This window comes from Taeniopygia guttata, chromosome 1 (genome assembly GCF_048771995.1).
Source record: "Taeniopygia guttata chromosome 1, bTaeGut7.mat, whole genome shotgun sequence".
NCBI classification, from domain to species: Eukaryota; Metazoa; Chordata; class Aves; order Passeriformes; family Estrildidae; genus Taeniopygia; species Taeniopygia guttata.
Window position 1 is genome coordinate 78,454,583 of NC_133024.1, and position 23,172 is coordinate 78,477,754.

At 39.1% G+C, this 23,172-nt stretch overlaps 1 protein-coding gene across 4 annotated transcripts in view; it reads left to right on the forward strand.

The window, feature by feature from the left end:
• The first annotated feature begins 1,638 nt into the window (after window positions 1-1,638).
• TPP2 (tripeptidyl peptidase 2) overlaps window positions 1,639-23,172 on the forward strand; it is a 52,816-nt gene continuing 31,282 nt past the window's right edge. Inside the window, exons 1-13 of one of the 4 annotated variants that reach the window (XR_012056835.1) lie at window positions 1,639-2,519; window positions 8,425-8,553; window positions 10,251-10,346; window positions 11,362-11,466; window positions 12,131-12,255; window positions 12,954-13,117; window positions 14,345-14,499; window positions 15,458-15,534; window positions 16,054-16,181; window positions 17,946-18,045; window positions 20,021-20,169; window positions 20,298-20,413; window positions 21,996-22,164. Coding sequence is in view for 2 of the 4 variants with exons in the window: in XM_030276757.4 (XP_030132617.4) it covers window positions 1,749-2,519; window positions 8,425-8,553; window positions 10,251-10,346; window positions 11,362-11,466; window positions 12,131-12,255; window positions 12,954-13,117; window positions 14,345-14,499; window positions 15,458-15,534; window positions 16,054-16,181; window positions 17,946-18,045; window positions 20,021-20,169; window positions 20,298-20,413; window positions 21,996-22,164 (2,284 nt within the window). In the remaining 2 variants the exon portion in view is untranslated. The remainder of the gene's footprint in view (window positions 2,520-8,424; window positions 8,554-10,250; window positions 10,347-11,361; window positions 11,467-12,130; window positions 12,256-12,953; window positions 13,118-14,344; window positions 14,500-15,457; window positions 15,535-16,053; window positions 16,182-17,945; window positions 18,046-20,020; window positions 20,170-20,297; window positions 20,414-21,995; window positions 22,165-23,172) is intronic. The other 3 variants (XR_012056836.1, XM_030276757.4, XM_030276768.4) reach the window with 3 other exon arrangements.

Sequence of the window (23,172 nt, forward strand, 5' to 3'; positions counted from 1 at the left end):
ATTCCCAGGGCTATAACAAATGTTTCTAAATTATAACATACAGCTTTTCCATTGAATGGGATGTGAAATATTCTGAGAATTTGTTGTAGTTTAATGTCTCAAACTATGGGGCATATGAGACTTCTGTTCACGTCGACATGCTGCCAGAAATACAAGCTTCTCCCACTGAAATGCACTAGCTATGATAAACAGAAGGAAAACCAAACTCAAATGGACAGTGAATTAGGTATAAAACAAGTGAACAATCACCTTGTCAAAATAATTCTCTCCACCATAGTAAAATCAGTCAAAGTTTTACATAATATATATTTTTAAAAGTCTGGTTATGGCAGTCAGACATCAGAAAACTAAGTACATGGTATCTTGACATCAAAATGTAAAATTTTGATTTATGATTGAAAAGCAAAGTGGGAAGCAGATTGAGTTACATGCTACATTCATACCGTACAGCTTTCACTTTTTTAATACTGTGTATTTTTAAGGCAGTGCTCTTCAGGTTTATTTTAGTACTTGCATAAAAATCATATGGATCTCTAAAGGCATTAGTGAGCTAGAAGACAATGCTGACAGTAGCTGACAAAATGCGGGGAAAAATGGAGTACACCTATGTGCTAGCAACCCTCTCCCACTACTTCAAGAGAAGGAACAAATGCCTGCTCCATTTCAATGAAGATTAATGTCTCACAAACATTCAATAATAATCTCATCAGACCTGTGAAACAAAAAAAAGACAAACAGAAGAACTCTCAGAAGTCAAAATCCCCACTGCTTTACAGTGAACTCACTAACACATTTGTCTGCCAAGGTGACTCTAAATAGAAACTTTCCTGAAGAAAGCAAAGTCATCCTCCAGAAATCAACCAGGTTTATGTTTATTACCAGCTAAAATGGCTGAAGGGGCACGTGTCAGACACTAACAAGACATGATCCCAAAAGACATTCTGTGTGTGTTTTCTAGTACTCCATAGTTCAGGTTCTTTTGCAAGTTTGTATGTGAGCATGAAAGCTAGAAAAATACCTTTTGAAACCTCTGACCTCTGTTCAAAGTTGAGATTTTCTGTTAACAACATCACCAAAACTTTTATTTTGAGCTTCCAATAGCCTTTAGGTAGTCCTTTCGGCTTGTTGTTCTGGGGGTTTTTCCCCCTTTAGGTAGTCTTTTGGGTTTGTTGTTGTTGTTGGAGGTTTTTTGTTTGTTTTGTTAGGGTTTTTGTGGCTTTCCTTCTTTTGTTTTTGTTTGTTTGTTTTGTGTGGTTGGGGGCTTGTTTGGGGTTTTTTGGTTGGTTGGTTTTTGGTTTTGGGGGGTTTTTCCTGCTCTTTGCTAAACAGTTGCATTGGTATTGCCACCGCGGGACCTATTTATCCTGAACAATGAATCAGCAGGAAAAAAAAAAAAAAAGAAAAAAAAAATCATTAAGTAAATGTCTGCACATCGGTTATTTGAGTAAAGGAGGCTCAAAGGAGACTTTAGTGCTCGCTACAACCACCTGACAGGAGGGTGCAGCCAGGCGGGGGTCGGCCTCTTCTCCCAGGCAGCCAGTGACAACCTCAGAGGAAATGGAGAGGAAATGGCCTAAAGACGTGTGCCAGAGGAGGTTCACTTTAGACACCAGGAAGAAATTCGTCACAGAAAGCGTGATTAGATATTGGAATGGGCTGCCCGGGGAGATGGTGGAGTCACGGTCCCTGGAGATGTTTAAGGAAAGGCTGGACTTGGCAGTCAGTGCCATGGTCTGGTAGACAGCGCCATGGCTTTCGGTCAGAGTTTGAACTTGATGATCTCAGCGGTCTTTTCCAACCTAAGCGATTCCGTGATTCCGTTTTCGATTAGGAGGACGCCGGGCACCCCCGCACTGACGGAGGCCGCAGCCCGGTGCGGGCCGGGAGCCCCGGGGCGGGGCGCGGCGCTGGAAGGAGCCCCGGGGCGGGTCGCGCCGCTGGAAGGAGCCCCGGGGCGGGGCGGGGCGCTGGAAGGAGCCCCGGGGCGGGGGGCGGCGCTGGAAGGAGCCCCGGGGCGGGGGGCGGCGCTGGAAGGAGCCCCGGGGCCGGGCGCGGCGCTGGAAGGAGCCCCGGGGCGGGGCGCGGCGCTGGAAGGTGCCCTCGGCTCCCGCCGCCGCCCTACGTGGCCGCCACAGCCCCGGCGCGTGGAACGCGTCCCTCCCCTGATTGGCTGCCTCCACAGCAGTCCCCGCTCGCCTCGGCTCCCTATTGGTCAGTTTAGCTGCGGTGCTGCTCGCGCCTCGGGCCGCCAGGGGGTGCGCATCCCCGCGGGCCGGCGGGCCGGCACCGCGCATGCGCCGCCGTCCCGTGGCCTCTCGCAGCCTGTCCCCGCCGAACCCGCAGCCCGGTCTCGCGCCATGGCGGCCGCCGCCGAGGAGCCGTTCCCGTTCCACGGGCTCCTGCCCAAGAAGGAGACCGGCGCCGCCGCCTTCCTCGCCCGCTTCCCCGACTTCGACGGGCGGGGAGTGCTGCTGGCCGTGCTGGACACCGGCGTGGACCCCGGGGCGCCGGGCATGCAGGTAGAGCAGGGCGGCGGCAGCGCTGGGTCATGGCTGCGGCTCGCAGGGAGCTCCCGAGTCCCGCCGGACCGACCCCGGCAGGACGGGGACGAGCACGGAGCCGGCGCTGGCACTCGGGCGGCCCGGGGCAGCGGCGGCGAGAGCAGGGGAGGCCCCGGAGGGCTGTCCCGGGGACTGTCCCTGTCCCGGGGACTCGTGGCTGTGTGTCCGCTCCCGGTTCGCGCCCAGCGTGAGCGGGGCTCGGGTGCGGAGGGCGGGAGATGCCGTAGCCGTGGGCTCCGCGCCGGTCACTCCGGGTGCTGCGGTGAGGATCCTCCTCCTCCTAAGCCGTCCACGGGCGTGTTATGGCACTTAAGTCTAATGGGCTGCCTTCTCTCACGCAGAGCTCATTATAAAAGAACGCTTTGTGTTTTTGTTAAACCTTCGCGTTACTTCGGCTGTAGGTAGCTCGAGGCTACACGTAGCCGCCTAGGTCTTTTACATGAAAAGTGCATTTCTGGCACAATTTGCATACCCTTCTCTTTTTATTTCTCGTGAGTTTTATTGCAATAACAGTCTGTATCAAATTGGATTCTGCCAACTTTTTTTTTTTTTTTTTTTTTTAATCTGCCAACTTTGTGTTTCCATGTCGGTTTTGTAAATTTCTGTGTGATGTTAGTTTGGGCATTTCTCAGCCCTTATTTCTTGTAACCCTTGTCTCTTAACATTTCTTTATCTTGTAAGTTTGCATGTGGCCTTTTGTGTCACTGCTGCTTTTGATTTCTTCTCAACATGTTTTCTCTGAGTGATGACAGAAGAGTCCGTGGAAGAATGATTCGAAGTTGTATGCAACTCACTCGGACTCTGAATCCTTTGTTTTGTTTTGACTAAGCACGGCTTGTGTTGATTTCTATCTTTTCTTTGGTGTGGAATTAACTCCTTAGTGACTTCATTCAGGGACCTGACCGTGGCAGATCGTTTGTTCCGTGTTCTGAAATGACTCCTTTTGGGATGCAGTGAAACTAGAGGATGAGTTAAGGGGACAGTTTGGGTGGAAGGAAGGACAGCTGTAACTTTGATTGATTTAAGCTAAAATGAAGCTGGTGCTTTTGGCAAGAAGTTTTGGGTAAGTGGGAGAGTAATTGGAAAGCTTAATGAAAGCTAGCAAAAAGCAAAGCATGATAATATCATGGGCAGAGCAGAAGGTAATGGAAGACAATTAAGAAGGTGTGAATATAAATGGAATAATGTGCATAGTTCTGAAGTTTCACATATAAAAGCAAAAAGCCCTGAGTTTCTAGAGGTCATGAATGAGTATCATTCAGTGTGAATGGTCAACAACAAAACCTCAATATGAAGTTATTGACAGTATTGGGAAGCTTTATTCTGATATAGGTAACCCAAGGCTCGTTAAGGGGTATTTATGAAGCATCTTGATTTCCCTGTTGACCACATCAGTTTTCTCCAACTTATTTTCTTTACACACAGGATAAAATTTCAGGTAGTGCAGTAAAAGATTTTTTAGCTGCTAGGTTTCAGCTAGGAGGCAGAGAGCCAGAGAGTGTAGAAGAAGTAAAAGATTCAGCGAGGATGGTGTGGAATTCATGTTGCAGTGGGTGAGAGTAAGTTTGCAGGGTTGTTAGAAAAACTTGTAAAGAAGTTGTGTGATCTCTCCACACTGCCACTTAATAGACCTGGCTTAAGGGGCTTCCTAAAGTACAGCCTTGGGAGACTTACTGCACAGGGAGTTATAAAGGAGGCATAGCCAGCACCCAGTCTAGAATAGCTTTGTAGGTGTTTTCTTCAGCAAAAGCATGTTCTCAGTCTCCGGAGTATTTACCGGTTTACATTTTGCCTCAATGCAGTGAATCAGTCCTGGGCATAGGTAGTGACACAGCATAGCTGTACTGCAAGAAGTAGTTTCTAACCTTAGGACAATTTTTGGATTTTTTTTTTTTTTTACACCCCTGTCTTTGCTGCTGCTTTTTCTTACTGTCAGATCCTGGCATAGAGTTAGAGCTAGGAGATGTTGAATCAGTTGCAAACCTATAGCAAGATTGATTAGTATTACAACTTTGAGTTCTGGTTAATGACAATAATTATTACAGGCTAAAATGAGCTACCCTGATTTGAATATAGTGGAGTTCTTAGTCAGAACAAAACAGTTAATTTCTTTGCTGCTCCCTTGTGTTTCATTCCTGAGTAGGGTTCCTTTGTTTGTTGATTCTCTGACTTGGTTTGTAAACATTGATGGCACTGTTTGTTCCCTTTCCGAGGGACAGAGTTTAACAGGAAAATATCGTTATGTTTCTATTCTTCCCTGGATGCTTGCTGCTGTAGAGAGAATAATTAACAAAACCTTCTTAGGCCTGTTTTCTGTTGGTTGGCTTTCTTTAACGTATAAAATGTTAATCTAGTTTGTATTTAGTTTCCTTTTCTTTATGAATTTTTTGTAACCCTAGGGAATTTCCCTAGGGAACCCAGTGCCCCCTAGGGAACCCAGTGCCCCCTAGGGAATTCCTTCTACCTCCTCTTCCATTGCTTTTCCACCAGTTGACACCAATTGTAAAGTTTTGTTTGTCTGCTTCTTTCATATGAGATTTTCCCCTTTCAGTCCTCTTGGTAGAATGTATTTCCTACTGTCTGCCGAGTCACTGTTTGTAATTACTCATTAAGGCACAGTGACTGATGAAATTTTAGGTGCATTTAATGGAGTGTTGTGGTTGTATATGTATAATCTTTGTTCAGCCCTTCCCTGTGCTTTTCCCTTTCCTTGTTCCTATTGTGGTTTCTTATGTTTTATGATAGGTAAGTCAATTCATTTTGCTTCTTGCAAATTTGTTTTATTTTGTGAAGTGGCATTTAGAATTATTATTTACTAACATTAACTTTTATGTGACAACTTTTTAGCAGTAGCAGCTAGTTTGGTTTTACTTGCTTTTCAGCACTGAGTTTAAAAAAATTGCTTGGAAGTTATTTTATTTATGATGATGATGATCAGCTGTCCCGTGACCAAAGTGCTGAAGAACTTGTTCACCTCTTGTGGCTGCGGTAGCTGTCAATTGGAGTCAGTGATTGTATGGGCTGGCAAAAACATGCTAAAATGCTTCTGACTTTCCTTTTTCTTGTGTTGTGATTGTGATATATACTGGTGCTCCTCTACTTCTATTATAACTTGCATCAGTTGCCAGGATTATGCACATAGATTAATTTTAGTGTTCTCAGTTTACTAATATATCTGCTTTACAAAGTCAGAACTAACATGTAAGTAGGATTTTAAAACTTCAAGCAGAAATGTATAAACAGCAAAGTAGTTTTCAGTTTTAAACTAATAATTTGTTTTACAAATGCCTATAGGCAAGCCATAATAATTAAGGCAGGATTGGGGATTTTTTTTCTAAACACAGTATAAAATATTTTTAATTGAATAAAAATTCTTTTTTTTTTTAAATTTTAATGCAAAATGTACTAGAATGTACCTTCTGTCTGTAATCAATTCATTACTTCAGGACTCTTCTCTTTGCATAAGAAAATTGATCAAGGTCACTTGAGTATTTTTTATTATAATTTTAAACTCAGAATTAAAAGATTTGCAAAAGAAAACTGAGCTGAACTCTTAAGTTTCACTCTGGCCTTGCTGCTGGTGGGCAGTGTGCCGAAGAGCAGTTCATGGCAGCAGGAGCTGCTGTATCGGTTACTTGCACTGAATTACCGTGAACCTGTCTGGATTGCTGCTGTTAGGAATTGAGCCTGAGACCAGCTGAAACTCTGAGTTTCTTGTGTCTGACTGAAAGACTGATCTGTTGGTTCTGACAGTACAAACTCACATGCATGTGTGGGCCTGCTAGGTTTCAGCTAGGAGGCAGAGAGCCATAGAATGTAGGGGTTGCACCTTGTCTTTCGGGCTAGGAAACAACTTCTAAAACTACCCAAGCTTTCTGCAGCATAAATCTGTGTTCTGGCCACCTGTTGCTGTATAACTTGCCTCCTTCAAGCAAGTCACCTTGGATTACATTTTCGTTCTTGTTTCCTTGTACTTTGATGACTGAATAGTTTACTTTGTAGAGGCATACTGAAGAATGTCCAGTGCTGCTAATATCAGGATTGGCTTGCAGTTGCTTTAGTATTGCTGCAGCTCTTTTGTGTGAATTGTGGTCAACATTGAAGATATTAATTACAAATGCTTGAAAAGTGTGTGATTTAGTGTCTACACACTGTTCCCCAAGTAAATTTTCACTGCTGTGTAACTGTCATTCAGTTGATGTTTTACCAGATTAAGATATTCTAAAGATTTTCTCCCGTGAACTTGAATTTCTATGAACAGAGTGTTGGTTTCTGCCATGAAAGTTCATCCCTAGCAAGCCTATTCAAAAGCAGTATTTTTTACCTTCTGGGAAATTAAATTGATGCTGTTTTTATGGTTGCTATGGGTTTGGAATATTTATATTTAAGCTGTTTAAGCCTGTTTTCATTGGGGATGTTGCTTGTTATTTTTCAGGGTTGGTTTTTTGTTGTTGAGTTTCTAGGAGGTTGTTTTTTTGGGTTGTATGGTTTTGGTTGGGTTTATGTTTGTTGTTTGTCTTTTTTTAAGCCATGAATTTGAGGCCATGGAAGTACCTATCCTTGTTTGCTGAGATGTGATAAGAGTCTGACTCTTGTCCTTTTGGCAGCAGCAGAGTGACTTTTATGAAACAGTTTGAATATGTCAGTAGCTTCCAGTAGCTGAATTCACAATTCCAGAACATTATTGGAACAAAAGAACCTTCCATATATTATGTCTAACATCAAAATTATTGATAGAGAATAAAGGCAAAAGTGCCATATATTTAAATGGTAGAAAACAGCAAATGTTGCTGCTTTTCTGAATATGAAGCTTTTTTCACCTTCAGTGTAGTTCATGTATAGGAAATATTAGGAAGATGGTTGATACCTTCTTTTTTTAAACCAGTCTTTGCTAAAGAACTGTAAAAATATGTGTACATGCTCAATTCATAGAATCGTAGAATGGTTTGGATTGGAGGGGACTTTGAAAGGCCACCTAGTCCAACCTGCCTTCAGGGAGCAAGGACATCTTCAACTAGGTCAGATTGCTCAGAACCCCATCCAACCTGACCTTGAATGTTTCCAGGCATGGGGCATCCACTGCCTCTCTGGGCAACCTGTTCCAGTGTTTCAATGTTCTTACAGTGAAAAATTTCTTCCTATAACTAGTTTGATAGTCTCCTTTAGTTTAAAGCCATTCTTCCTTGTCCTATCACTACCTGTGTCATGTAAAAAGTTGCTTCCAGGTTTCTTATAGGCCCTCTTTAGGTTCTGGGAGGCTTCTGTAACATCTTTCCAGACTCCTTATAGAAGTATTAGGTGTACGTAGCTGTAGCTACTAACAGTTCAAGTGGATTAAAACACATAGAAGAGTCTTTGAAACAGGAAAAATAAGGTAATAGTAACTTGTGTCCCTTTTATGGTTCCTTTAAGGTCAGTTGAGAGATTCCAGTTTGTGAGAGCTTGTACTTCAGTACCTGTCATTTTCTTACTGGTGCACTCATTACTATAAAATTTATCCAGAATTAGGGGTCACAAATAACACAGCAAATAATATGAAAACAAATAGTAATTCTTGCAAATATGTTTTTTGCAAATTTAGGCTTGGTTTTAGATTGAGGCTGCCTGTGCTTTGTTGATACAATGTTTTTACTTTTTTCTCTTCTAAATCTTTATTAGAAATTTTGTATGAACCAGAAAGAGGGACATGTTGGTCTTAGTTCTTTGAAAATTTATCTTGTGTTCAAGTTGGTTTTATTTTCTTCAGTTAAAGATTGGGTGTCTGAAAAAGCTAGTTGATATTTTTAATAACAAAACTTTCCTGGTTTGTGTGCTAAAATGTAATCAAGTACATTTTCCAATTTTTCTGTGCTCATATTTTCAGATTACAACTGATGGGAAACCGAAGATAATTGATATAATTGACACTACGGGCAGTGGTGATGTAACAACATGTACCGTTGCAGAACCTAAAGATGGAGAAATTATTGGTCTTTCTGGAAGAACTTTAAAAGTGAGTATTTGGTGGTACAGAGAAACCACTGAACATCTTCTTTGGTTAACAGAAAATTTAGCATCTGTTTTGGTTTTTACAGAAGGTACTTCCTTTTAATCAGATGTTGTGGTTTAAACCCTGCTGGCAGCAAAGCACCATAGAACTTCTCACTCAGCCTTCCCCTGACAGTATGGGGAGAAGAGAATCAGAAGGGTGAAATTGAGAAAACTTACATGTTGAGACAAAGACAGTTTAATAGGTAAAACAAAAGCCTTGCATGGAAGCAAAGGAAAACAAGGGATCCATTCACCACTTCCCTTGGGCAGGCAGGTGTTCAGCCATCTGCAGGAAAGCTGGGCTCCACACAAATAGTGACTTGAATATAAATGCCATCACTCTGAACCATTCCCCTTCTTCCTTCTTTCCCCAACTCTATATACTGATCATGATGCCTGTGGTCAAGTAGGGATCAGTTGTCTCAGCTATGTCCCCTCCTAAATCCTTGTTCATCTCCAGCCTGCTCACTGTTTGGGACGGGTGAGAGAAAAAGGCTTGACTCTGTGCAAGCACTTCCCAGCAACAGCTAAAACATCCCTGAGTTATTAAGGGTGTCCAGCACAAATCCAAAACAGCCCCATATCAGCTACTGTGAGGAAAATCACCCCTAGCCCAGCTGGAACCCGCTAACCAGATCTTACCCAAACCTAATGCTTCATTCTCATCTTCATGCAGATTGCTTAGTGGTTTTTAGACTTTTTGTATGTCTTTATTTCTAATACGTTCTGTAGCTGAATAGGGGTTTGTACAGGGCTTTTGGGGGGGCTTGATAATCATTCAACTATTTGTTCAAAACAGTATCTGATACAGCTTTGGAAATTGGCTGAAGAAAATGTGCTAACGTGCTTTAAAAATATCAGACGTGGTAGTGTCTTTAAAAGTGCTAGTATTTTCCACATTTGTGTAAGCTACAAGAGGAATTGTGTTAAGCTCGTGGTGAATAGATTTAGAGGCTGAAAAATCTGTGAAGACCTAGCTGTAGACTCACTGAATTCTCACTATGCATAGAACAGAAATGCTGTAGGGCTTCCAGAAAGGACATGAAATCCAGTAGAGGTCTTGAGTACACAGAACTAATGTTGCTAACATGTTCTTGATTTCCTGATTGGATTTGTGATGTAATATGGGGGCATCGCATCTTTCTGTCTCTCCATGCTGTCGGCTTTCTTCTTAATTTTGCACAGAAGATGATTGTAAGGCTGAATCTGTTACTCTAGTGGATGAGCGGATCCTGATATACAGAGTCTAAATTGTATCAAGATGTGAAATGAGATGTTTAGATGTATGCCATGGCTTCCAACCATACTCGCTCATATTAGGTTTCGCTTGTAGTACTATAATTTCCCCAGACCTCTGCCCAGGAAATTTAGTGAAGCTGGGGCTTTGTGTTTTAAAAGTAGATTATCAGAGCAACTAATGCTTAAAGCTGTTCAATGGCAGTGTCACATGAACTGGTACTGATTTTTTGGGAGCTGGATTGAAAATGCCATGCCATGTTGTTGGAAGAGTGCAGTATTTACTGTTATGGAGACAGGGAATTAAATTGACAATATTTGCAGATTTGTTCTCCTAAGCTCTCTTACATAGTGTGGGGCTTTTTTGTTTGAGGAGTTATTTTAACCATTAGGTAACTTATTTCTAAATTTACTTTTCTATAGATTCCAGCAAACTGGATAAATCCTTCAGGCAAATATCACATTGGCATAAAAAATGGCTATGATATCTATCCTAAAGCTCTTAAGGAGAGGATTCAGGTAAGGGTTAATTATCTTTTCTTTCTGGTATATAGTTGTCGGAATCTGTGGGTATTGATGATTCCGAGATTGTAGAAAGTCTCTGTCTTTCTGCCCTGTTGCCAAAGAAGAAGCCATAATTCGTCTGTGCTGGTTTCAGGGTTGTTTATTCTTGCTTATCTCTAACATGTTCTGCTGCCCTGCCGCAGGTCTGTCCTGCAGGGCAGCGTGTGGGGCTCTGCCCTCAGTGGGATGTTACAAACATTATATACCAGAAACTACCTGTGCTATATTTACAATAATGTGCCAATATCTATCATCTACGTTGAACAGTGTGTCCCCAGCCTAAACCAATAGAAAAATGCCAACACTACAGTGAAACATGGAGGGCATGAAGAAGGAGCAAAAGGACAAGACACACTCAATTTCCTCCATCTTGTCCCCTCTGAACCCCTAATCTAGAAACTTAAAATTTTACTTTTGCACCCGTGTCACACTTAATTATTGCTGATATCAAACACTCAGAGCTTGTAATTCATCCTGTAAGATTGAAAACTCCTCTCCATGGACAGAGATCAGAGACAGTGTCTCTCGGGGCTCTGTACAGGGGGGTTCCTGACCCCTGCCAGGGTCCCAGACCTGGCAGGGCAGCCAGAGGGAAGCCCTGGATTCCCACATATAGTCATATTTTACAGTTCTGTTTCTTAATTTTGTTAGAATACTACAGCTTGTGATTTGCTAACATACTTGAACACTATTCTCTCTGATTTTTATTCATTCCATTTCTTTTGTGATTTTTTTTCAGAGCAATAGGGGGTGGCTTAGAAGTCTTCCTCACAGTGGTCCTTTGAGACAAGAAGTACAGAAATTGCTGATACCGCTTTTTTTTATTGTGTGGCACTTTATATTTATTTATACTATTGTATGGAACTTTTTTAGCCTTCGTCTCAAATCATAATTTTCAAATTATCTTTATAGACTTCAACTTTGACATACATTACTCAGTATGTTGGGGAACCTCTGTTTTATTTTGCAGAAAGAGCGCAAGGAAAAGCTCTGGGATCCTGCTCATAGACTGGCTCTAGCAGAGGCCTGTAGGAAACAAGAAGAATTCGATGCTGCTCATAGCTCTCCCTCACAGGTTTGCTTTAAGTCTAAATTTATGAACTTGTTCTTTGCAATAGTTTGTTACTGGTTGACAGGATGAAAATGTTTAATTATATGTGTGAAGGAAAGGTACTTGTGAGTATTATGGCAGATAATTTACCAATCAGTGTATCTTCTGATTAATTTTATAAGTCTTTATATTCATGGTTGTTTGGTTTGCTTAGTGTTGCTCACTTTTGAGAGTTGGTGTCAAATATGAAAATGGTATTGCTTCAAAAAATTTGTTGGGTATTTTCAGTGAGTTTTATTTTTAATTTCATGTGCTATGTTTTGAGGCCACCATCCTTTCCATGTTCAAAGCTTGAATTTTCTAAACATATTCTTACCTTTGTAAACGAAGTACTATTTCAGTGAAGTACCAGAAATGCCTCAGATACTACTTTATCATTTAACAGTCTTTAAGAAAATAATGACTTTAAGTGTTACATTTACAGAAATTAGAAGTAGTTGTATATAATAGGCCATAAATAAATAGTGAACTGTTGAAAGCCATTGAACTTGTAGATGTTTGTGACTCCTAGGATAGTCTAACATTCCTGGGAAGGTAGTGGAAAAAATGTATAGCAGTAGAAAGAATACAAGATTACCTATCTTGTAATAATTTTTGAAATAATCTGAATTTATTTTTGCCTTATTAGGTAAATAAGCTAATAAAGGAAGAACTTCAAAATCAAGTGGAATTGTTGAATTCTTTTGAGAAGAAATACAGTGATCCGGGCCCAGTATATGATTGTGTAGTGTGGTATGATGGTGAGACTTGGAGGTAAATGGCTAAACTTTTCTAAAATGTCTTGTTCTTTACATAAAACAGTAGCTTGCATTGAAGACTTGTTACTTTTTATATCTACCCTCTTTATAGAGGTTTTAAGTATTTTTCACTTTAAAATAATCCTGTTGAATTTCTTGACAAAATTTTGGTCTCAAATGAAGATGGGACAGAATAAAGTCTTATTGAAGACAGTGTGATATGAGTGTACGTTTACGGGATTTTTCTTCTGAAGCAGAATAAAACTGTTTTGACTATCTAGTGGTGATGTGAATTAAACAAAACAGGTGTCTGTGCACAGACTTCAGGATGTAACATGGCACGTTTCTTTACTGATCATGTGCTTCATACAAAACAGAAAACTTTAAATGTTTGTGTACCAGCCCTGAACATGGACTTTTAGAAAAATTTCTTCCTTGAACTTGCATAAATTTTCATACTCCTGCTTTTCAAATACAGATTGATTTGAATTTAGTAGTATTTGAAAATCAGTTTGTTTCAATAACTTCATAGTTTCTGAATCTTAAGCATTAAAAAAAACCCAAGTTTTAAATTAGTTGATTAAAGAACTATTTAAAGATACCATAAACACAGAACCAAACTTCTTGAAGTCTTTTTGCTATGCTCAGCTAGAGAGGGTAGGTAACCAAACGTTTGCAGCAGCTGGGACATTGTCTGTTTGTTTTTGTCAACAGAGCCTGCATAGATACCAGTGAGAGTGGTGATTTAACTAACTGTACAGTGCTGAGAACCTACAAAGAGGCTCAGGAATATGGATCTTTTGGGACATCTGAGATGTTGAATTATTCTGTGAATATATATGATGATGGAAATCTCCTTTCCATTGTGACAAGTGGAGGTAAATGAAAATAATCTTAAAAACATTTTGCTGCTAAGTAGGTATCATGAGAAACAGTAATTTGTATTGGATCCTGTTTCTGCTACTTGGGATGGCTTGAGGCAGCTGTCATAGTACAGCATTTGCTATTATGACTTTTAAGATCAATACTCATATTTCCTGAACTAAATTTATAATTACAGCTCATTACCAAACTTGCTTGCATTTTTGTATGAAGTATTGTCAACTGTATGCACATAAGCTTGTATACATAGAACGTGCATACTTGGGTATTCTTTAAGATGTACATGCATCTTAAAGCCTAAACTAAAGAGAATCTTCTTTTAAAAGACCTTTTTTGTTTTGTTTGTTAAATATTAGCGGCATGATTGATTTATTTGTAGATGCTCTCCTTTGTACTTTTATACTTTAAGAGTCTTAAATATAGTATCCATGAACAAAATGGGTATTGATCTTTATTTAGGTTAATGCAGACTCTTTTTGTTACGTCAGGTGTCACTATAGCTGTAGCTCCAACCACTCTGAACCTGTTTTAGAGTGTTCTTTAAATAATCATGGTTTGTTCTGGAAGCAGACAGAGTGGTTGAGATGGTATGGATGCATTTGCTTTGAAAAATGCTCCTAATTCCTCATGAAACTATCCCATCTCAGTAGAGCTACATAACCTATTCAGGTTTCTAAATAGATGGTAACTTTTCTGAAATGTTCCTTTCTATGTTTCTGTACAGTTCTGTCTTCTGTTCTTAATCCTTCCTGCCTGAGTTGTCTCAGGTGTAGTATTCATAACTTTGAGTAGGAAGTGTTAGCCTTCAAAGTAACTTCAGTTAGTGTAATTAAGTTAATTCTTTATTCCTCTCTTCCTGATGCCTTTCTCTCCTTAAAAATACAATTAGCCTCACCCTATTGATCCAGCCTGTCCAGATCCCTTTGTAGAGCCTTCCTGTCCTCCAGCTGATCAGCACTCCTGCCCAGTCTGTTGTTGTCTGCACAGTGACTGAGGATGTTCTCAATCCCCTTGTCCAGATCATCAAAAAATATTAAACAGGGTTGGCTCCACTGCTGAGTCCTGGTGAACACTGTCACCCTTTTGGTATCAGTAGCACTGGTGACTGGCTACTGACTGGATTTATGTGCTTACAGCTCAATAAGTTAAAATTAATTGAACTGTAGCATATTGAATTCTTACAGATTAAGTCCACTAAAAATACATACTTTTCATTTGCACAGGAGCACATGGAACACATGTGGCTAGTATTGCAGCTGGATACTTTCCAGAAGAACCAGAACGAAATGGTGTGGCTCCTGGAGCTCAGATTCTTGCAATCAAGATTGGTGATACAAGACTAAGTACAATGGAAACTGGCACTGGTCTAATAAGAGCTGTGGGTATTTCACTGAATGATTAATCTCAGTAGTGTGTCTTAAGTGTAGAATATTGTGAAAGTTCATGCCCTGCTTTTTTGGCTTATGGTTTTATAGTATTTCCAGCAAAAATACAAAAAAAATGAAAAAACAACAATGCCATCCCCGCAAAAAAAACCCAAAAAACCTTCAAGCAATAAATAACACAGCCAAAACCCCTAAAAATAACTAGAAATTTATTTTAAAGCATATTGTAAGACTAGTGTTTTATTTAAAACAAAACTTACATTGCATAGAGCACTTGGAGATCTCCAGGCTAAGACTTGCAGTGTCTGATTGACTTGATGCATGACAGAAGTTACTTCCAACTTGCTTAAAGTTCTTTGTGTTTTCAATGCATCTTTTATAGTTACTCAGATAACTATAGAAGACAAGTATCTACCTATGTTGCTGTATTTGTGTAAACATTTTTTCTTAAGAGTGAGGAAAAATATAATTCCTTTTAGTAGTGAAAGACCAAGAGCTTTTCTGTATAATGAGTTGATAAGGAAAAATTTTACACAAGAAAAGGATATGAAAATAGAGGACTATGTTTGTGATCCATAGGGATATTTTGCTGTAGCAACATGAACAATAATTTTTTTGCAACTTTTTGGAGTTCAGGCAAACTGCACAGGAAAGGAGAATTTTATGTTCTTGAGATAATACTGGTGCTGTCTGCAGTTTTCTCTTAGGGCAATGTTTTGATTTATAACTGGGAACATGGCAAGAATAAGGCTTTTCAGGGAAGAGGTTTCTTAGTTCTTAGGGAAAATAGCACTTATCTGGCTGCAGTAAATTTTTTTCTAGATTCAAGAGATTTATCTGTCTTTCTTAGATATGTAGCAAATAAATTTAAGCAGATGCTTTCTGGCATTCCTGAAGTCACTTTAATTCTTTGACAAGCACATATTTTGACTTCCATTTTTACTTTATCAGATGATAGAAACAATAAAATACAAATGTGATCTTGTCAACTACAGCTATGGAGAAGCAACTCACTGGCCAAATTCTGGGTGAGTAGTACTGTGATTAAAGTATTTTAATTTCACAGAGGTGGAATTGTATTTGTTGAGTTTTCTGTAAGTCAGCTAGTAGCTATCATCCAGGCTCACATGATTCATAAGTTAGAAACTCTGCAGTATAAATTTTAAACTGGCTTTGAAAGAAGTAAACCATTGAAAAAGCTTTTAATTTATAATATATATACAGATACATCATACATGGATTTATAACACATATACAAATAATATTTTAGCATAATAAAGAACTTTTATAGTTGCAACACCACATGATGTGTGGGGTATTTTTTTAAGACCTAGGATCACTACATAGTTTTCTCTCCTTTTTGAAACCAGAAGATATTTTTGTGGTCAGCTTCTGTACTGGAACCGCCTCTGCTAGGTGTGGGAAGCAGGCTGCATAAGCTTCCTTGTTTGGTGGGTGGTCAAAGGTTGTACTAAAAATGGGAGCTTTGTCCTGTGGAAGAAAGCAATATTGTTGAGTAAATGGTTGATTTCTTTCTCTTACTTCAGGAGAATTTGTGAAGTGATTAATGAAGCAGTGTGGAAACACAATGTAATCTATGTTTCAAGTGCAGGAAATAATGGTCCTTGCCTTTCTACAGTTGGATGTCCTGGTGGAACTACATCTAGTGTAATAGGTAAATAATTCATTTAGAATTTTTTTGACAGCTTCTGCCTTTTCAAACTTTTCTGTTGCATGTTTGATTGCTGAACTAAGTCTAAAAAATTGCCTGCTGAGCTGCAAGGTTAATTCTGAGAGAGGCACTTGCTCTATGCTTAGGTATACAAATTTAGATTGTTATCTTCTTACAATTCAAAACCTTACATATGTAGAAAAGTAGTAGGTGGCAAATGGTCTTGATTTAATTTGGCTTTGTGTAAAATTTGCAAAAGAAATCTCTGGTTTGACTTATTTGAATATTTCAGGAATACTTTCTCAACTGTAACTGTCTAAGCTACTGCTTTGCTCCAACAAATAGCTGCTGATAAATGCAACATATGAAAATATGATTCTAAATTGGATTCTAATAAGTCTTCTGGAAAGTATTGCAATGCATTTTAAATTGTCAGAACTACAGTTTTTTATCATCTGTCTTCATCAGATACTCTTATTTTTAATGATAGAAAATAATCCCATGCTAGGATCTAGACAAGTCCTTGTAGGGGAGGAATTTTTCCAGCTGCAGTGCCACTGCTGTGCAAGTCTATTATTGTCATTAAAATTCTTTTTCTGATGGACTAATATATGGTTTTGATATTTTAGTTAAAGATTGAGTTATAAGATTCAGCAAAATGTCCAGCATGCAGGGGTAACTTCCTTAGTCTTAATTTTTATATAAATCCTTTATTGTCTCGCTACTGCATAACAGAGGATGCTTATTAAGCGTCAGAATTCTTATGCAAGGAGACCAGTGTTTAAGGAGACTAGCATGAAGCCTTGGAAGCTGGAGAGCTGCTGTTCCAGGGCAGCTAGTAGAATTAATGCTGATTACTTTCTGAAAGTTAATCTGCTGTTAATTCACTATTGAGACTGGGGGTTGGAACTGGAACTAACAAGCTCTTTTCAGATCTGCAGTGGCTTTACTCTTACAGTGCATCTACTCTGTCAATTCAACTTCATTGTGTCACTCTAGAGACTGGGTGATTATTCACTCTGCAGGCCAAGTAGTTTGCTGCTGTCCTCCATCTGGAGTGAACCAGATGGAGTTTTTGGTTTTTGAGGGTAAAGCAAAATACAGCTGACAGGTTGGCGTAGTTCACACAGACAGACATGGACCTTGCCAAATTTGTCAGGTTGGTATGGTAGTTTTGTACCACAGCGGTAGTGCTTGTGCTGTAAGCAAAATCATAGTTGCACTGTGCATCCTTGGCATTCTCTTCTACAAATGCATTTTTATTGGGCTTTGATGTAGACATTTACAAACTCTGTGCACTTGGAACTGGTACCCAGTAAAGACTGTCTCCTGACTGAGATATGTGGATATGGCCATTTGCTCCAGGGAGTGTAAATGGGAGCCTTGTGAACATGAACCAATTCACATGGATTGCTCTGACGTGCAGTTGTAGTTTGTGGCAGAGCAGTGTAAACAGAGGAAAGGGGTGCAGGAGACACATACAAGTTACCTGTTGGGAAAAGTGTAGAAGGTTATATTCCAGCGGAATAAAAGTTAAACTTGGAGTTTCCATGATATTTTACTGTTAAGCAGTGTGCCCATCAGCATTGTTACTGCATAACATGATGCTTTGCACTTGGCTTGCAAAAATAACTGGATTTTATTAGATGGAAAATGTGTATTACCATTTTAAATGCCAAGCAAGAATTCTTCTCATAAAGAAGCACTTTGCTTTAGTTCTTAATAAAACTTCATATTACATCTAAAACGTTTGAATGTTTTTTGCAGGTGTTGGTGCCTACGTGTCACCTGACATGATGGTTGCTGAATACTCTTTGAGAGAAAAACTGCCAGCCAATCAGTACACTTGGTCATCCAGAGGGCCTAGGTAGGTTATATTCCAAGAACAATTGATTACTTTGTAGTTCAGGTGATAAAACTCAAAATCTAAAATTGGTCACTAATAGCAAATTGAAAGTATTTCTTTCCTGTGGAAAGAGCATAACTAGCCTGCTCTTCTGGTTACACCTTTGTATGTTGGGATCTAGAACTGATGGAGTAGAGGGAATAGCATGGAACCACCTCAGCACAGCCTGTATTTTTCAGAAAAGTATTTGGGTGTAGATCTAGTCAAAGATTATAAAAGTTACGGAAACGTTGTTTGGAAATTTGTTTGTGTTTTTTTAATTTACTTTTTTTCTATAGCATTTATTTCATTGGGTTAGTGTGGTGAAGTTAAATGTGCTATAAGTGATGAAGATTAAAATAAATACTGTTACTGCAGTGGTGTTACTTCTGGCTTCAGTAACATTGCTGTGACGGTATAACTTGGGGGTTTTGTTTTGAGTTCAGTAGAGGTGTGAGTAGGCAGAAAAAATTGCTTTCTACCTTATACTACAGAAAATTTTCTGAAATGTGTTAAAGAAATTTTAAGGACAATGTAAACTACAATTTTTATTTCATTTCTCAGAATCATCTGATAGTAATATGATAGACAAAGAAAAAAAATAGCAACATCTCTTCTTGAGTTCTTGCCTGTGTTCAGACTTGGGAATTGTTCTCTAGCTGTTATGGTGTTTGTATGTTTACAGGCAAATATATTGTTTCAAGAATCTTACTATGAAGGATTGTCATGCTTTGTGTAGGGAAAAGAGAAATGTGCTCTCTGCTTTCAGCTGAGGAAGGGAGATTGATTTGTAATAAATTTTGATAGACACACACACACGCACACATATATAGATCACTTTTTGTGTGCTTAGTCGCTGTGCTGTGTAAAATAATCAGCTGAAAGACCAAATCTGGCCAAAGGAGGATTCTCCTTGTTTAGGGGGCAATATGCAGATGACTAGAGAGTTCCTAAAGTTTGCTAGAGCAGTCTTGATGCAGGGATCAGTCTGTCCCAGAAAGCAGTAGAGGCTTTCAGGCAGTGCTGTGCACTGCTTGTCCAGAGGTGTTGGGCTGCAGAACCTTTTTATGAGTTTATATACGGCTGTCATAAAATATGTCCAAATATCACATTGCAGTAGCATACTCAGAATATTCTGTGTTCAGACAGATTTTAGACATATGAAGCTCTTACTGTGGGATATAAGTACCCAAAAATATCTTGCCTTTCTACAGAACTTAATAACTCAGACACAGGGGTATCTTTATTTAAGCAGTGCAATTTTTGTCTGTCCAGAGCAAGAAAGATGGAGCATATCTGGCTCATAGAGTTGAAAACTAGATGCTACTCTAACTCTGCCATAGGCACACAGTTGCTCTGTTCTTAAATATGCTTGTGGAGTTTAGGGGTCAGGCCCAGCTGATCCTGACCTACCTCTTGACATAACTCTTTATATGTTCTCTCCTTGTCCTCTCGTCACAGGCTTGTCAATTCAAAACTTGACCTGGTAGTGAACTGTCAGCATGAAAAATTAGAAGTCTAGGTTTTGGATCTTTTCTAGCCTTCCTCCCCCTTTTACTATTTTTCTTTAGAAGTAATAACCATTGAATAGTCTACATGGAATGCTAATTTATTTATTGAAGTGTTTAACAGATTGGTTCATGTGCATTTTGTAATTCAAATCCCAGAAAGTATTCTCCTGGCTAAACTCAAGCCTGGTGAAAAATACTGAAGGAGTAAAAATTTAGAAACCTCTCACTGTAAAACAGACACAGCTGATGATTAACATGACATTTTAAATTCTTAGTTGCTGGCATGCTTATTCTTGGGTTTAATGGGTCAATGGATTTAGTGAAGTAAAATGTAGTGAGAATTTTCTAAAGTAAATTTGTTTTTAAAAAGTACTGACAACTTTATCTTAAATTGTGAAAAAAAAAAAAAAAAAGTTGGTGTTTTAACCATTGCTTTTTAATGCTAGCACTGATGGAGCCCTTGGAGTAAGTATCAGTGCCCCAGGAGGTGCTATTGCTTCAGTTCCAAACTGGACTCTGCGAGGAACACAACTCATGAATGGCACATCCATGTCTTCTCCCAATGCATGTGGAGGCATTGCATTAGTATTGTCAGGTAAAGTGCTACAATGTTAAACATAGATGCATCATCTAAAAGAGGTTAGATACTTCTTCCTCTTAAAAAAATGCTGTCACTTTCAAATATTTTCTTATATTCAGTAACACTCTTAATTTTAATTTCAGGACTCAAAGCTAATAATGTTCATTACACTGTTCATTCTGTTAGAAGAGCATTGGAAAATACTGCAGTGAAAGCGGAAAACATAGAAGTATTTGCACAAGGACATGGTATTATTCAGGTACTTGGAAGCAAAAAAAAAAAAAAAAAACAGTATAATATAAATGCTGGTGAAAAACTAGCCCACAAAACAGCTTTTGAGGTGATCTCAATCAGTTTGTTCCATACTACTTGATTCTCAAATTTCACTGGGGGAGAGGAAGGGAATGTAGTGGGTGGGGAGGAGGAATGAGAAGGTTCCTCCAGTTTCAGCATGCAGTTACTGTAAAATAAATGTGATAACTGGACACAGTCTTAGGCTGATCAAAAAGATACATGGACATAAAAATGGGATGTAGGTTTTTATCACCTGCATGTGAATTTAGGCACCACATGGGCACCTAAATGCTGTCCGAATGTCCACAAGGGTTTTTCAGTATTGTCAGAGACAGCTGAACTTATTCTGTCCAGACAAAAGCTGGGACTGTAAATTCTGGGCAGTGAAAACAGCTGGTACAGCTGCAGTTGTACAGGGACTTTGCTGCAGGCCTGCGCTAAACAGTCTGAGTGCTCTTTGTTTCCTGTGGACGTCGGAGTAGTTTGGAAATCTGTGATGTAATCCTCTGTATGATAAAGGCTTACTGAGTGTCTCCCTGTGCATAAGCTTATGTTCTTACAGAGCTGACCCTGTTTTTTTCCTACAGTCACTCCTGTCGTAGTCTAATAGAAGTACTAAGATTTTTCTTTTGTGCTTCAAAATGCCAGATATTAAATGCTTAACCCAAAATTCATGTTCTGGAGATGCTAGACGTAGTAGGCAATGCCTGTTAAGCACATCTGTAACGCTGAGTTTGATACAGAAAGCCACAGTGGTGATAGCCATATCAAAGGAAAAATAAAATACACCAATCATACTTGATGTTTTAGTAGCTTGTGACTAAATCATGTGTTAAAATGTGATTATAATTGATGTTGGAGACTAGGAATTTGTCCACTTGTCTCAAAGGAGAGTGCCCTAATCTTCACTGGTGAAAGTACCTTGCTATCAAGTAGAAGAGAATTTTAAGATATTTGTAGTCAGTAAAATAGCAAGTGAGGTGGAAAGGATATCTTTTTAAAACAAGAAGGTGAATTTGTTATGTACATTTATTGTGACAGCTCACATACTTAGACCCAGAACTGGATTTCATGACCCAATTCTTTTACTTCATATCAATATATGAGACTTGTATGGGTATTCCATTGCCTGTCTCCTTTGAATTGCTCAACCTCTTACTGTATAAGAGTTTAAATGTTTTAACTAGTGTTGCTCCACCTGTGAAAAAGTCACCTAAATTAGAATAGTAAGTTTGGGCCTTGAAGTCCTCTTCTTCAAAGTCATGTCTGAATAGGAATCTTTTTATGGATTTATAGCAGAAGAGGCTCAGCCTTGTTTGTTTTTTCAAATGTTCTTGGCTTTCTGGTCTCTCAGTGGCTATTGCAGACTGTGAAAATTGCGTCATTTTCTCTTCTGAGTATCATGCAATTATATGTTGCTCAGGTAGCATGTGAGGTACTTCATTGTTTGTTGCTGTGCTAGCTAAATACTTCATATTGAAGAAAATATGCATAAATTGCTATTAAGTTGAAATTTGTTAATTTTGAACTTTCTCTTTCTGACATAGGTTGATAAAGCCTATGACTACCTCATTCAAAATTCATCATTCACAAGTAACATCGGCTTCACAGTTACTGTCGGCAGCAACCGTGGAATCTACCTCAGAGATCCAGCCCAGATAGTGGCACCATCTGATCATGGGGTTGGCATAGAACCTGTCTTTCCTGAGAATACAGGTAGGAAAGAGCTTTTGTAGGTGGAGATGCAGAGAAATACAAATGTCAACTTGAAACAAAAAGCCATAATAATTTGTGCAGATGAAAATAAGATGTAACTTTTTTTCCCACAAACCCTTTTGCCCTGCTTCATTTAATAAAAATTGGAACTCACTGAGAGACTGAATTATGTTGTATTCAAAAAGGGAGCCATGTGAGAGCTTGTTATAAGTTTATTCCTTTCGTAAACCAGTGGTCATCAAGAAGGTTGGCATGTGACAAAGGGATGAGTTTATTTAGGGGCAGAAGGGATATGAATTGGGGCAGGTTACTGACCCCAAATAACTTAATTGCTTGACTTTGCATTACATTGCTGTCGGTGCATTTTAAATTTAATATGTGGCACAAATAATTGTTCACTAGACTGCTACAGGAAATAAGCAATCTAAAAACAGGCATTTGCAATGAATTACCGGCTCATGGATGTTCCCCTAGTTTTTTTTCCCTAGTGCTTGTTTTCCCTAGTTCTTTCTGTGCTTTGTCTGGTGTCTTCAACAAAACCAAGTTTGAGAAACTGTAAATATGAGTTTAGGGAGTCTGATTGTTCAGTTTGTCTGTTGAAGCTTGCTTCAAGCTTTTATTTCTTCTGCTGTACTTATAATAGAGGTTTCTTTTCTCTGCTTAATCTAGATGTGATGAAATGTCTGAAAATTAAGATAAGCTTAATTAGAATTAAAAAGAAAAAAATTGAAAGTGTCATTAATCTTTTGGGCAGGAGGAAGCTCCTAGTAACTAAAACATTTCAACTGTTCTGGATGCTTTTCTGGAAGCTGTGCGTTAATGTATAGCATTTTTGGCATAAAAACTAATTTATAGAATATGCCAGACTGACTGTTTGCAAAATTTTACTAGATTATCATAGTAATTTTAATAGACTTTACCTCTTGCTTACTATGCTTTATAATGTAGTTTGGTAATTAGCATAGCATTCAGAATCAATGTGATTGCTTTTTATTGTATTTCTCTGCG